At 34.9% G+C, this 16,986-nt stretch overlaps 1 protein-coding gene across 2 annotated transcripts in view; it reads right to left on the bottom strand.

Annotated features, from left to right (window-relative positions):
- Nucleotides 1–16,986, bottom strand: part of TMEM135 (transmembrane protein 135) — a 279,591-nt gene that overhangs the window by 214,110 nt on the left and 48,495 nt on the right. The window contains exon 4 of one of the 2 annotated variants that reach the window (XM_027580515.2): nucleotides 10,026–10,059. The exons of the other annotated variant lie outside the window; for it this stretch is intronic. Coding sequence (XP_027436316.1) covers nucleotides 10,026–10,059 — 34 coding nt within the window. The remainder of the gene's footprint in view (nucleotides 1–10,025; nucleotides 10,060–16,986) is intronic. 2 annotated transcript variants of the gene reach the window in all.

Here is a 16,986-nt window from a genome sequence, read left to right on the forward strand (position 1 = left end):
TATATGTATAAGAAAAGTATTTTTTTATATTTACCTATGTAGTTACCATTTCCAGTGATCTTCATTTCTTTGTGTAGACCTAGATTCCAACTGTTACCATTTTCCTGAATACTTCTTCACAACCTTCAACATTTCCTCTACTACAGGTCTGCTGATGAATTCCTTCAGGTCTGTATGTCTGAAAAAGTCTTTATCTTTGTTTTTTAAAAATATTTTTATAGGGGCGCCTGGATGGCTCAGTCAGTTAAGCCTCTGACGGCTGATTCTGGCTCAGGTCATGATGTCAGGGTCCTGAGATAGAGCCCCACACTGGGCTCCACACTCAGCACAGAATCTGCTTGTCTCTCTCCCTCTGCTCCTTCCCCTGCTCACTCGCTCTCTCTTTCTCTCAAATAAATAAATAAATAATAAATAAATAAAATCTTCAAAAATATTTTTCTAGGTCTACAACTCTAGGTTGACAGCTCCTTTTCTTCAGTTCTTTAAAGATGTTGCTTAACTGTCTTCTGGTCTATATTATTCCCAATGAGAGATTTGCTGTCATCATCTGTGTTCTTCAGTATAAAATGTTTCTCTTTTCTTTGGATGCTTTAAAGATTTTTTCTTTATCACTGGGTTAAATGACTATAATATGGTTAGTTTCCTTCCTGTGGCCAGGGTGCTTGAGGCTCATTAAGCTTCTTAGATATGATGGTCTAGTTTTCATCAAGTTTGAGACATTTTCATTCATTATTTCTCCAAATGCTTTTACTGACCCCCTCCCCCCAGAGACTTCTGCATGCATATCAGGCCAATTCGAGTTGTCCTGTTAGATCACTAATACTCTGTTCATATTTTTTATTTTCTCTTGGTGTTTCATTTTGGGTAGTTTCTATTGTTATGCCTTCAGGTTCACTAATCTTTTCTGCAAGGTCTGACATGCCATTAATCCTACCCTGTGTATTTTTCATCTCAGATGTTACAGCTTTCCTCTCTAGAAGTTTAATTTGGATCTTTTTTATACCTTCTATATCTGCTTAACATGTTCAGTATTTCTCCTAGCTTCTTGAGTATTTGGAATACAATAATAACTACTGGGGACACCTGGGTGGCTCAGTCAGTTAAGCGGCTGCCTTCAGCTCAGGTCATGATCCTAGCGTCCTGGGATTGAGCCCCACATCAGGCTCTTTGCTCAGTGGAGAGCCTGCTTCTCCCTCTCCCTCTGCCTGCCTGCCGCTCCCCCTGCTTGTGCTCTCTCTCCATCTCTCTCACTGTGTCACATAAATAAATACACAATCTTAAAAAAAAAAACTACTGTTTTGATGTCCTTGTCTACTAATTCTATCATAGGTATCACTTCTGAGTTGGTTTCAAATGACTGATTTCTCTCATCATTATTGGCCATTTCCCTAATTCTTTTCATGCCTGGTAATTTTTCATTGTATGCCAGACACTGTGATTTTTACACAAACAAAAAAAATACAAAAATAAAAAACAAAAAACAACCCTGTGGCCCAACCCCCAACAGCAATGACCAAATGACCACCCTCACAAAGCTATAGCAGGGTACCCTAACACCCCCAATAAGGAAGAGTCAAGAGAATACCAATACCAAGTACAGTCAGAGAATACCAAATACCAAGACCTTCATCCCCACTGGCTGATAACTAGGCTTCTGCTTCCCTACCCCCACCTCAGGGTGTCAGCAGAGACCATGCCCACCCAGTAGTAAAGAGGAGCTACAGCCCCCTTCAAGGGTCAATGAAAGCCAAATGCTTATTGTATGGGTTGTTTTGTAACTTGCATTTTCCTTTCTTATATACTGCTTTCCTTTGTCTCCCTTCATTTATATTCTTTTGTAAAATTCTGCTTCACATCTTCTTTTAGATTTACTTATTTTTATTAGTTGTCCTTTGCATTTGTCTCTTTCAATTTTCTAATATATATTTTATATTATCTTTCTCAAGCAAACAGAAAATAAAGTTCTATGAAGACTAGTTATGATGATAAGCTATACCCAGAGAGAAATTGCACTCTTTTCTCCTTTGGTCTAACTGACCTTGCAGTAGTACTCCAAGTCATTTATAGCAGAGTCCCTAATAGTTTCAAAGTTCAACCTCCAACCCTAAAATCCCTAAGATGATTAAACAAATTATTTAAATAGAAACACAAGACAAGGAAGAACAAGACAAAACTCTCTCCTACCTCCAAATGAACTACTAGAATAATGGTATTTCTCATATTCTAAGACATTCTGTCCTTTTACCAGAAAGTACATGATCTAAAAACCCATCTTCTCAAATTTTATACGTGCACACCCAGAAAAATTCACAAAACAGTCATGTACAAAGATGTTCATCACCACACTGTGATATTGAGAAGTTGTAAGCAATCTGGATATCCATTGCTGGAAGAATGAACAAGTAAAATGTAGTGTCTGAAATATTCTAAAATTAGTGATGATAGATGCTCAATTTTGTGAATATACAAAAACCATTGGATTATAAACTTTAAAGGGGTAAATTTTATCGTATATGATTTACATCTTTAAAAAAAACATTATAGAACATATACAGGGGATGAATATTCTGGCACACCATGCAGCAGTCAAAAGCAATGCATTGGAAGTACATAAAACAACACACATAGGTACTGAAAATATGGGGCGTCTGGGTTGCTCATTGGTTAAGCCGCGGCCTTCGGCTCAGGTCATGGTCTCAAGGTCCTGGGATCCAACCCACAACAGGCTCCCTGCTCAGCGAGGAGTGTGCCTCTTCCTCTCCCTCTGCCCCTCCCCCTGTTTGTGCTCACTTGCTCACTCTCTCAAATAAATAAAATCTGAAGAAAAAAAATGAAGAAAATATGGTGTCAATTCAAAGTAAATACCATATCTTGAAAATACAGTTTTAAGGAAGAAATAGAAAACCTGAACAGACCCATAACCAGCAAGGAAATTGAAGCAGTAATCAAAAACCTCTCAACAAAGAGTCCAGGGCCAGATGGCTTCCCAGGGGAACTCTACCAATAATTAAAGAAGAACTAATACCTATTCTTCTGAGGCTATTTCAAAAAATAGAAATGGAAGGAAAACTTCCAAACTCGATCCATGAGGCCAGCATTACCTTGATCCCAAAGCCAGACAAAGACCCCACCAAAAAAGGAGAATTATAGACCAACGTCCCTGATGAACATGGAGGCCAAAATTCTCACCAAGATACTAGCCAATAGGATCCAACAGTAGATTAAAAGGATTATTCACCACAACCAAGGGGAATTTATTCCCAGGTTGTAAGGGTGGTTCAACATCTGCAAATCAATCAACATGATACATCACGTTAACAAAAGAAAGGAGAAGAACCATATGAACCCCTCAATGCAGAAAAAGCATATGACAAAATATTTAAAGCATACTCAGTAATAAATAAAAATAAAACTAAATAAAAAAATAAAAATAAAATACTCCATAATCCTTTCTTGATTAAAACTCTCCACAGGATAGGGATAGAGGGAACATACCTCAATATCATAAAAGCCATAAACAAAAAGCCGATAGCAAATATCATTCTCAATGAGGAAAAACTGAGAGCTCTCCTCCTAAGGTCAGGAACACGGCAGGGATGTCCACTCTCACCACTCTCACCACTATGTTGTTCAACATAGTACTAGAAGTCCTAGCCTCAGCATTCAGACAACAAAAAGAAATAAAAGGCATTCAAATTGGCAAAGAAGTCAAACTCTCACTCTTTGCAGACGACATGATACTCTACATGGAAAACCCATAAAACTCCACACCAAAATTGTTAGAACTCATACAGGAAGGAATACAAAGGAATGTACTAGTTCAGGAACTCAGCTGAGGACTGATCCAATTACTCCTCTGTTTATTTCCTGTGGGAAAACAAGGTCATTTGGTTGGCTTAAACGACTTGGGTCTTAGGGCTAATGGAAGGAGGGAAATAAGAACAGATATAAAGATCATTCTCTCTCATCTTTGCCATTTTAAATAGTATTTGCTCCCAATCTACATTCATTCAATAATTATTTATTGAGTATATACTATATGCTAAGCACTATCTGCAGAAACTAGAGATATGTCAGTGAACAAGCAAGAGTTCTTGCCCTTAAACAGCTTATACACAGTGAGGGGAAAAAAGACGACAAACAAAACAATTTCAGTACTTATAAATGCCACGAAAAAAGACAGGATTACAAGTTATGGAGTAGAGAAGTGAGGGCAAGTTGTTTAACTATGATAGTTAAGAAAGGGCTTTCTCAGCAGGTAACAATGGGTCAACTATATAAGGAGACGCTAACCAAGAAATTTAGGGAAACAGATTTCCAAACAAAAAGAAAAGCAAATGCTAAGGCTGGAAAAGAACAAGCTTCAAGTGTTCAAGAGACAGAAAGAAAGCCAGTGTAAAGAATGAGAAGAAAAAGTAGAAGTCAGAGCCTTGTAAGCCACAGTAAGGCATGTGAATTTTATTTGGTGTATAGTGGGAAGGGAAGGTTTTTCTGAGTTTTAAGCAGAAGATCAACATGCTGTAATCTGTATTTCCAATGACTCTGACTTCCACATATGGAAGAGAGACTACAGGAAGACAAGAGTGGAAAGATGAAAACCAATGAGGTTATTCAGGTAGCTCAGGCAAGAGATGTTAGGGCTTGTACTACGGTTATAACCATGGAAATGGCGGGTCACTTTAAGATCCAGAATATATTTTAGAAGTAGAATAAGATGTCCTACTGCAGTGAACTAAGAGTATAAAGAGAAGAAGAGTGAGAACTCAAAGTATCTGGCCTAAGCAACTGGATGAATGGTTGATATCATATGCTGCAGAGGGAAGGCTTACAGGGGCAATTTGAGAAAGGGTGTTTATTTTTTTTTTTTTTTGTTTTTGTTTTTTTTTATTTTTTTTTTTTTTTGTTTTTATAATTGTTTTTTGAATTTAATACTTTCAGTTTCTTTCTTTTTTTTAGTATTTTTTAATTATGTTATGTTAATCACCATATATTACATCATTACTTTTTCCTTTAAATTTTTTATTGTTATGTTAATCACCATACATTACATCATTAGTTTTTGATGCAGTGTTCCATGATTCATTGTTTGTGCATAACACCCAGTGCTCCACGCAGAACATGCCCTCTTTAATACCCATCACCAGGCTAACCCATCCCCCCACCCCCCCAGAACCCTCAGTTTGTTTTTCAGAGTCCATCGTCTCTCATGGTAGGTAGTGTTCCATGATTCACTGTTTGCGTATAACACCCCGTGCTCCATGCAGTACGTGCCCTCTTTAATACCCATCACCAGGCTAACTCATCCCCCCACCCCCTCCCCTCTAGAACCCTCAGTTTGTTTCTCAGAGTCCATAGTCTCTCATGGTTCATCTCCCTCTCCGATTTCCCCCCCTTCATTTTTCCCTTCCTGCTAATTCTTCTTTTTTTTTAACATATAATGTATTATTTGTTTTAAAGGTACAGGTCTGTGATTCAACAGTCTTACACAATTCAGTTTCTTTCTTTCAAGTTCATCTGTCAAATTTCTCCAACTAGTTTACAATCCATTTTGTATTTCTTTTGTATCCTCATGTGCCTAGCACAGTACTGATATATAATAAGTAGCTGCTAAATCCACTTAAATTGAAGTGGCCTTACAAGAAAACATATGAATCAACATTTTCAAACCTTGTTTGAAAAATCAAATACAGATGTTTTAATCACAGACACTGCATGTTTAGAATTAAAACACAAATGCTAGCAGCAGGCCTACTAAATATATATTTACAATTTTAAAACGCATGCATTGTTGAATGCTTGATTGCATAAATGAAACTGCAGAGAAAAGTTTTCAAAAGGACCTATATAGGAAGATTTTTAAATGTCATAAATTATAATTAAACTAAACATAAATGACCTACACCTAACATCACATTTTAAATAACTGTTAGCAGTATACGATGAATTTTGAAAGACTAGGACCCTGTCATTGTCACAACCAACATAATAAAGGGAAATTATATCAATGCAAACTTTTATGTGTTCTCTTTTAAATAATACTGTGGCAAAGTTGAATCTAAGCATCTGGTGTTCTTGTAGGTAACTGGTTCTAGTATATTAGCTCCAAGAAAAATTTCCATCATTTTAGAGCCTTATCTTGGGCAGAAGCCAGAGAAAACATTTAATTCTTTACTTTATACCTTGTCTATACATTTCATATATTTTGCCTGTTAACAACTAGTTCTCTATCAATTCTAAAAAGCTAAAAAACTATATTATTTTTAAATTGTACACTTTTCCTTCCAAAATTGCTAACAAACACATAACAAAAAACACTCTCAGGTGGGTAGTAATTCAATTGCCTTAAGTCTGTAATTATTAAAACTGCTAATCTTTAAGGCTATAAACTACTGATCTAATAAGAGACTTGCCAGGGCTTACTGACAGATTTCATGGGTAATAAGAGTAACTATAAGGGAGACCAGAAAAGATCTTTTGATAATGACAAAAGCACTAATAGAAATGCCTTTATTTAGACTATCTGGCTCTTCACCTGTTCCCTACAACACTAACACAAACACAACTAGCAAAATGTATATTCAAAATTGCATAGTAGAAACACTATACTGTTTTCTGTTTTGAGACAACTATTAATACAAAAAAACAGAAATGAGGTTTATTTCCACTAGTTTACATATTTCTCTCCCCAGTAAAGTAGAAGGTCCCCCAGAAGCAGAAACTATATGACCTTGCTTATTTTAATGACTCCAATTTCATTTACAGTGTCTAACACAGTAGAGGTTCAATGGTTCTTATCCCTTTTTGGTTCATAAACCTTGACCCCAGCTTGGCAATCCCTGGAAAGGCAAGAATTTTGTCCTATGGTCACCAATGACATATCTCCAAGATGGAGCTGCCTCAAAGTCCCCTCCTTTCTTCAAGGTTCAAGTCCCGTGTAATTCATAAAACTTTCTGATTGCTCCTACCCAAAGCTAACTTCCTTTTCTGAAGTTCGAAAGACTATATTGTCTTATCACATGTTTGACATGAATGCACTATCTTGGACTATTAATTACCTATTCATTTTATTTTATTTTTTTAGATTTTATTTATTTATTTGACAGAGAGAGACACAGCGAAAGAGGGAACACAAGCAGGGGGAGTGGGAGAGGGAGAAGCAGGTTTCCTGCTGAGCAGGGAGCCCGATGCAGGGTTTGATCCCAGGACCCTGGGATCATGACTCGAGCTGAAGGCAGACGCTTAACGACTGAGCCACACAGGTGCCCCGATTAATTACCTATTCATTTTAAAGCCAGATCTAGGTATACCTGTACTCTCAACTAAATTAATTTTGAGGACAGAATAATGGCTTGTATTTGTGTCCCAATACCTAGCAAAGTGCTGTGCATGCAGTAAGTATTTACTAATAAAAATAAAGACAAAGATAATAAAGATAATGTGAAGCCAGTTCTGCATATTCTTCTATCTTGTACTCTTTCAAAGGCATGCTAATGCCTTTGAGATTTTCTGGTTAAAATGACTAAGGACCGATAATTATCACAGCTAAAAATAACAAGATGATATTGTTACTAACCAAACAGTTATTATTTCATTGTCTCCCAACATTTTGAGGGGGCCTGTGCATATATGTATATGTATGAAACCAACCCATTGTCATGAAGATATAACAAGTGGAAAGGTAGGAGTACACACTCCAAAAAATGATTATTTAATATCATGAGCAATAAAAACTATACAGCACAGTAATAAAAGATGTCACAAAATAATATGTCCCCAATATTTTAAAAAGGGTATATAATATGTAATGTGAATGTGCATCTCTGTTTGTGTGTTTATGTACGTACACTGGAGGAGAAGGAAGGGAATAAAAAACATTAAAATGGTAGTAATTACTACATGGTAAAATTACAGATGATTTTTATGCTCTTTTGTACTTTCCAAATCAGAAATACATACATAAATACAATAAATAATTTTAAAATAAAAGATCCTATCATTTAGAAATATTGTTGTTGATATTATAAGCCAACAACTTTAACTTAGTCTAATAACCAATACAATCAAGTTCTAGAACAAAGTTATTTCTTAAAGCTGAATTTAGTCTCTGAAAATATTTAAATCTTTACCTACTCTGCACCAACTACTCTCTTAATAAAGAAATAGTCTTATAGTAATAGTATAAACAAAAGGCCCTATTTAGATTAAGAAAATTAAGCTTATTAGGTTATCATTGGTATACCAAGAATATATTATGTGTAAGTTCACTTTCCTTTAAACAGTCAAAATCTATGTTTAAAAGGCCTTTGATCTCATTAAAATTTTGTGGTTAATGATTAAAATATCCTTAATAAAGGATCAAAATTAAGTTTTGATTCTTCTCATAAAAGAAAGGTTCTCTCTTTTGACTACAGTAAATATCAACATCAATATAATTTTGATACTACTATCGTTTTGTAAGATACTATTACAGGGGAAACAGAGTGTATATGAGATCTCTATTATTTCTTACAGCTGCATATGAATCTAAGTATGATTCCTTCAATAAAAGGCTTATTCTTAAAAAACACAATATATTAAGGGCAACCTCCAACATTGATTATATCAAACAAAGTCAAAGATCATCTCTCCAAGAATTAACAACCTAAACCAGGCAAGACACACAAAAAAAGTTTGTGAAACTTTACTTAGAATTTAAAGTTAAGTATGTAAATACAGATAGTATTTGTGTATTAAAGTACATACCATGTGGTAATATAGAAAAGCATGTTCATGGTTAAAGAAAAAAAAAACCACATTAAAACTCAAATCCATTCTAATACTATGGAGAAATATTTTTAAGTATCTTGAAAAAGTGAGAAAGAAGAGTAGCACCCACAATAGTTTGGTGTCACTATTATGGTTCTCACAGCATGCTATTATTTATATTCCAGTCCTTTTCAAACATTATTATTTCTACTGTGACTTCTTCACTAGGCGGCAAACTCCTTAAGTATAAGAACTATCTCCATCCTATCAGCAGACAGCACAGTAATGGACATATGGTAAGCGCAGAGCAAAAATTTAATATTTTATACCTGAAATGAGTTTCTAAATAGAACTCTGAACTATATTCCCTTGTTAGAGAATTCAAGAACCTCTCCTCAGATAATGTTTTCTTAGTTGAATTTTTCAATGTTGCCTATTAATTCTATTAAACAACTTTAAAAATTTTTCATGTAAATACATTTTTTTAAGATTTTATTTATTTATTTGACAGACAGAGAGATAACGAGAGCAAGAACACAAGCAGGGGGAGTGGGAGAGGGAGAAGCAGGCTTCCGGCCAAGCACGGAGACTGATGCAGGGCTCAATCCCAGCACCCTGGGATCATGACCTGAGCCAAAGGCAGATGCTTAACGACTGAGCCACCCAGGAGCCCCTGTAAATACATTTTTAAATAATGAACTTGGCAATGAAAATTATATAATCTTGATTATATATTTACCATAAAGAATATCAGACTAGACAACACTGATCTCATTCCTATAAACTTTGAAATTTAGAAGACCAGATAATTATGTTATTAAATATACTCAGTGTTTGGAGATAGGACCAATGTTGTTCTAAGGTCCAAGAATAATGACATCACAAAAGCTCATCCTTAAATCATTTTCCCAAAAGAAATGGCAAGAGAAGCAGAGTATGAAATGAAATTGAAGATATGGAGAAAGAGATACATAGAGATATATATATCCTATCAAAGATGAAGATCTACACTTAAGGAAAAAAACAGTCATGAAGGGCACAGGCAGGTAATCACTTACCTCCTGAAATAAATGGGAATAAGTCATATATGATAGGAATAAACTAGATGGTTTCAAGGCTCTTTTAAACACTTAAGACTATCTTTCAAAACAGAGACAGAAGATCTTCTGAAATTTCTGTAGCTTTCCTTTTTTTTTAAGGGAACTCGATTTAAAAAAGAAAGATAAAAAACACATGGGAAAACTTCAAAAGAAACAACAACAAAAAAAGGAATTACTTACCAAATTGGCCATATAAATTGTGAGAAGCCCTCTCCTGCAAATAATTTTAAAAAGAGATAGAGTGAGATTAAGCATCAATTTGACTTAATAATCACTTCATTATTTTTTTAGAAATCAAAACGATTATCAGGAGGAGTTGAGAAAAAGGGCAGATTATACTGACGTAAGTTTCAGTACCCTAACAATTGGATCTAAATAGATCCTAAAAGTCATTCTGTTCAGTAGTCACTAAACATTCTATTTAGTGGTCATTAATGGAAATTATTTAAAATTACTCTTGCCTTGTAATTGTTAACTAGATTTACTGTAGTAATCATTTCACAATATATACTATTACTGAATGATTATGTTGTACACTTGAAACTAATATAATGTTATGTGTCAATTATATCTTTATTTTAAAAATTACTATTTTAGGGCGCCTGGGTGGCTCAGTTGGTTAAGCGACTGCCTTTGGCTCAGGTCATGATCCTGGAGTCCCGGGATCGAGTCCCACATCGGGCTCCCTGCTCAGCAGGGAGTCTGCTTCTCCCTCTGACCCTCCTCCTTCTCGTGCTCTCTATCTCTCATTCTCTCTCTCTCAAATAAATAAATAAAATCTTTAAAAAAAATTATTTCATTATCATTATGTATTAATAGGAAAAAGAGTATAATTTGCCATTAGTCTACATTTATGCTAGAGAATTCTAAATTTAATAAAGAATCTAAAGAACTCATCTTGCCAAAATGTCAAGGTCAAGGCCAAAACAATGCACATTTATTGCAAAAAAAAAATCAGGTCTTCTATTTATTTCACACACAATGCAACTGTTTATTAGATGTCCTTACAAATCATACTAAATCACCTTGTTTTTAACTTCGTTAAGTGAGAAGTTAGGCACTAAGTGAAGTTTCTAATGCCAAAAGACAAATGAAAGTTCGATAAACATTCACTTTACAGAGAAACTGCATATTTATCAAACTAATGAAAATTAAGGTAAAACTCAAAGGATAATTTTATGCCCTTAATCATTTCATTTAACTTACACTGCATGTAAAACCATGAATGAAGTACATCCTATTCTTTAGGAAAGAGGTCTTTAATGTTTTAAGAGTTTAAGGGCAGCGTTAAAATAATTTTAAAAAAAACTTTGACGGGGCGCCTGGATGGCTCAGTCGTTAAGCGTCTGCCTTCGGCTCAGGTTATGATCCTGGAGTCCCAGGATCGAGCCCCATGTCTGGCTCCCTGCTCAGTGGGGAGTCTGCTTCTCCCTTGCCCTCTGCCCCTCCCCCCTGCTCCTTCTCTCTCTGTTTCTCTCTCACTCATGCTCTCAAATAAATGAAAATTATAAAAACGTATTTGGAGTTTCAATTTCGAACATTTCTAGTACTTAAAAAAATACTTTGTAAATAAAAAAGTACCAATATCAAATCATTTTCACTTAAATTTCATGCCATGTCTTCATATTAACATTGTCAATGAAATACTGAAGTCAGACCCAGTCATATATTAATCTGGATTATTCACTACTTAAAATGGCTTAATAAGATTTCTAATATCACTAAGCCACATGGAGGCAGTATAATTTAACTGAACAATGGAAATTTGAAAATCAGGGTTTCATTTAACTTTAGTTCTCTGGTACTCTGTAATTTAATTTTGTCATTAAAATGAGGGGCGCCTGGGTGGCTCAGTAGGTTAAGTATCTGCCTTTGGCTTAGGTCATGATCCCAGGATCCTGAGATCAAGCCCTGCATCAGGCTCCTTGCTCGGCAAGGAGCCTACGTCTCCCTCTGCCTGTCACTTCCCCTGCTGTGCTCTCTCTTTCTCTCTCTATGTGTGAAATAAATAAAATCTTAAAATAAATAAATAAATAAAATGAGGGAACAAGACTAGTTACCTAACTTACATTTTTAAACATAAAAACTATTTAAGGAAAATAACATACATTTATCACCAACATATAAACATAATGTTGGACCTACTCTGGTTGAAAGGGGGAAGGAGATGTAGGCAAACCCAGGGAACCAAACCCTGCAAGCAATGACCCTGCTCAGCAGGTCCTAACACACCTCAGCAAAACAACAGAATTCTAATGTTCCTCTAAAAAAAATTTAAAAATCACTGATAAGATGACCTTTTAGCTTTCTTGTCTATGATTTGTACAAATGAATTAAAATTGTTCTTATTAATCTTTACCGATCTTATCAGTTCCTACCAAATTCTAAACCAAAGATATTCTACTAGTACTTATTTTAATTATATGAAGAAAAATTAGGGTAACATCAACATCCAAGAGTCACACATACACAGAAAACTTAAATCCTTCTCAAGTGATACCTATTCTTACCAAAAGCTGGTTACATATGAAGAAAAAAAACAATACACTTAATCACAAAACCAAAACAAAAGTGTCTCTGCAATTTCAGTGGTAGTGCCCGATTATACATTTCCTTATGAAGTGAACTAATGTATTTGTTCCACTAATCTATTTCCATCTCTAAAATTCAACAAATTATCTACCTGATAATATAACTGTTTCTTTAACTACCAGGCAAAGATTATCTTGTTTACCTTCACATTTTCACACACCTGCAATAGTACCTGGCATCTAATAGGCCTTAAACAAATGGTAATGGAATTACCAGACAAAGTGTTACTAGCAACCCAGCCCTATAAAAAGTAACAGACTAGAGACATATAATATGTTATAGAAATATAATCACAAAATATAGCCATTAAACAGGAGGGAAAATTAGTGATCAGATTATTTTACATTTGCATAAAATTAATAATTTAATAATCTACAAGTATAATCAATACTTGAAATCAGATTTTATCCTCTTAATAGTGTTATTAAGTGTAATGTAGATACTATTATCCTTACTCTACGGAAAACCAAGAATCAGAAAAGTTAAGTGATTTCCTTACAAATACAAAAGTAGCAAAGAGAAGCTGGAATTAGGAGTCAGTTTCATGTTCTTTTTTTTTGAAGATTTTATTTATTTATTTGACAGTGAGAGAGGGAACACAAGCAGGGGGAGTGGGAGAGGGAGAAGCAGGCTTCCCATGGAGCAGGGAGCCCAATGCAGGGCTCGATCCCAGGACCCTGGGATCATGACCTGAGCCGAAGGCAGATGCTTAACGACTGAGCCACCCAGTTTCATGGTCTTTCCAAAGCACTGCTTCAACAGCAGAAAATCTGTCCCTTACTAACTTACCTTTATATTCTGCAATGACTTGTTTAAAACAATATCCTAACAGGCTTCTGTGCTTTGAGAATGAGTAAAGCCCTGACACAATCTTACTACTGGGAAAAAGCAGAGGATGTATTGTTATTGAATTACATCCTATCCTGGTCTTGAGTTTCAATTTATTGTTTTAAATAATGAACAAGAACACCTCCTTCCCAGCTTTATCTGAATTCCAACCTAGAACTAATAATAGCCTCAAGAATGAAAAAACAGTATCTGTAGAGGGCATAATGTGCTGTATTACATAGCAGAATCTTCTTGGCAGGTTTCCCTGGTGTGGTGTCTTCAACCTCAGCTCCAATGTCAATTTGGTAGGTGCAGAATATCAGAATATTGATTTATTTTATCACTTCTCCAGGGATGTTCTGTATCACAAGAAACTGGTAAGTCAATTAAATGCCATTTTATTATTTACCACTTGACTATCTCTAGCTGAGGACAAACAGGTCACTCCCTTCTTAGTTGAGTAAATTCTCTGCGGAAACCAAGTTACCTATTAAAATACTACTACAAAAGTGATGGGAAAGGAGGTGCCAATAAGAACAAAAGGTGGCCTAGACCTAACTAGGAAGGGCTAGCGCCAGGAAGAACAATAGCGTTTTAAATTTCACAGGAGACTGTGATACACAAATACTCCCATTCTTTTGGGAATCACTGGATAGAGAGATAGGTGAAGCTCAGTGAACCACAAGTAAACTTTTTTTTTTTTTGATACGGGAAGGGGTGAAGCTCTTCAACTTGCATGCAAAATTTAAGGGGCTGTGCACAGCAAGGGGTACTACCTAAAAAGGTATTAAGAACCACTGTTTAAGAACTCTGTGTGATAAGAGTATCATTATTCCCACAGGAAAATGCTAAAATAATTACATTTTCTTAACACCTCAGTAGATTAAAAGGTATCCTCATACTCTGCTGAAATTCTAAATTTTATTATCTTCTAACAACATTATTGTATCTAATAGATGGACAATAATGTTTCTTTTCTTTTTCTGGAAACCTTAATGTATATATTCTTTGGCTAACCTTCTGAAACTTTTGAATGACAGTATATATAACACATTTCATAACTAAGGTTATTAGGGAGTATAGCAGGCACGGTATAACTTGTAAATTCTAAATGTTTATATATTCTTTCTCCTTCTCTCTCTCTCCCTCCTCTATATATATGTTTTGTGTTCTACAAAAAAGCAGAAATTACAGACTAAAGAAAAACAAAGTGGAAGGTCCTAACAATTGTAATGGCTTACTAAGAGATGCTATTTAATCATCTCAGAAAGTCTTTCAAGACAGAATAAATTTTCATCTCCCAGAATGTTTTAGAACAGTAAAAAAAATAGTGCCTTAAAGTACAGGAACAGATAAAATAAGAGCAAGAGTTCATGATCATATACTGTTATATACAGCAGATAAAACAGAGTAAACTTTCCAGAAGACTACAAGGTAATTTAAATTTTCTTCCCGTGAAGATAACATGACACTGAAACATGAATATGTCAAGAATTTATAAGTCAAATGCATGGTATTTTATTCACATATTATAGAGTTCATTTATTCTGGTCATATCTGCCTAGGAGTTTCATAACTACAACAGTATAACTTAACAATTCAAACCATGAGTATGCTTAGAATAAATATGCAGTTTTTCATATTTTAATCCATGCCCATGTTTGAGCACCCCACAGTTTTAACTTATCTAAACTAATACTAAATATCAAAGCAAATTCCATAGCAATTCTACAAAACAAAATCCATCAAAACAACTTTCTGAACCACAAACAAAAGCACTTCCTTGAAAAAGAAAGAAGACTAGTTCTTAACAGCCCACCTAGGGATAAACTAGATGTTACCAATGCTTACTGCTGAGTTACTATGATCACAGTTCTTTGTGACACAAATTTTTTAAGCAACCCTGGAAACAACTTCAAAGTTTTCTCAGAATCCCACAGTGATACGATTAAGATTTAAGTAAACTGCCCTCTTACAAGGTGTCAGGAAATAGTTGGCAAAGCATGCCTAATTCTGTAAAGGGAAGGAGGGAGACTGGGAAGGACGGATGGATAGATGGATGGATGGACTGGAAAGAGGGAGGAAAAAAGTAGGAAGGAAAGAAAGTTAAACCAGTATAGATAAAGACACACTTATGAAGACAGATATATCTTTACTTATGTATCTGTATCTATATACGCACATTATATACATGTAGATGTGTTCATAACTACACTGTATGTTCTTACCTCATTAAATGCTTTGCAAAAACTGGTTACACAATTAAGTACAAAATATATAATCTCTGAGTAAAGATTTCATTATTAAATTAAGTTTTAGAGATTTAAAAATTAGAACTACCACTACTTGCTAATTTGAAAAAAACACTGCTAATCTTCCATATTCTGTATCTTCCACTCTATTACTGATTTTATTAAAAAGTATTAACTGTACACATATCACAATGGACAACTTAAATGTTGCTGTTTCCCACTTTCTACCCTCAGACTTCTTATTCTGGGTTTTTACATTATAATCTTCTCACATAGCCTCAATGACCACCTTTAAGAAGAAAACTTCCAATCTTATTTTTATGACTATCACACTTCTCCTGAATCTAGACTCATACTTCAAGCTGCGTAGTGGCTGTCTCCACCAACATATCATTGATTTTATTCATGAATTAAAGGCATAATTATATATTCCTTTTACTCAAAGTTAAAACTATAATATTAATAAACTTCACTTTAAGAGCTAGGTGTGATATATATAACTTCAACCTCTGTAAATTATATATAATCTAGTAAGGGATCTTGATATTTAATGGAATCTTAATAAAAATTTGTGGTAAGTAAAAAAAACTTTTTCGAAGCAAAGAGACTATTAACTTTTACATAATTTCAGATAAACATAGACTACACTTGGTATTATTTTTAAAAAAGATACACTATAAAGCAACTTGTAAAAAGATAAGGATAAGGGGCGCCTGGGTGGCTCAGTCGTTAAGCGGCTGCCTTCAGCTCAGGTCATGATCCCAGGGTCCTGGGATCGAGCCCCGCATCGGGCTCCCTGCTCCAGGGGAAGCCTGCTTCTCCCCCTCCTACTCCCCCTGCTTGTGTTCCTGCTCGTGCTCTCTCTCTGTCAAATAAATAAATAAAATCTTAAAAAAAAAGAAGATAAGGATAAGATTTGCTTTCCTATGTTTTAAAGTTAACTCCAAAAAATTTTTTTAAATTAAAAAAAATAAGCCAGTACCTTCTAGACAATACTAAAAGACTAAAATTTAAAGTTTTTAATTAGATCCCAAACCAGGATTTGTGGTTGCTATACATATACACATAAATCCCCCCCACCCAAAAAAAAGAACTAGCAAGCTATTTCCAAGTATTAACTGCATCACTTAATAAACAACAGAACTAAATCAACACATATTACCAAGGGTTTGACTACTTAGCAATCACATCAAGGTAAGGATCAATTTTTCTTCAGCAACCACGTGATAATCCTTATTAAAAAGCCACATTTAAAATTTTGATTAGGTTACAATACATTTACAAAAGAAACAAGAATCATATGATCCTCTCAATAGATGCAGAAAAAGCATTTGACAAAGTACAGCATCCTTTCTTGATCAAAACTCTTCAGAGTATAGGGATAAAGGGTACATACCTCAATATCATAAAAGCCATCTATGAAAAGCCTACAGCGAATATCATTCACAATGGGGAAAAACTGAGAGCTT

This window comes from Zalophus californianus, chromosome 11 (genome assembly GCF_009762305.2).
Source record: "Zalophus californianus isolate mZalCal1 chromosome 11, mZalCal1.pri.v2, whole genome shotgun sequence".
Taxonomy (NCBI): Eukaryota; Metazoa; Chordata; class Mammalia; order Carnivora; family Otariidae; genus Zalophus; species Zalophus californianus.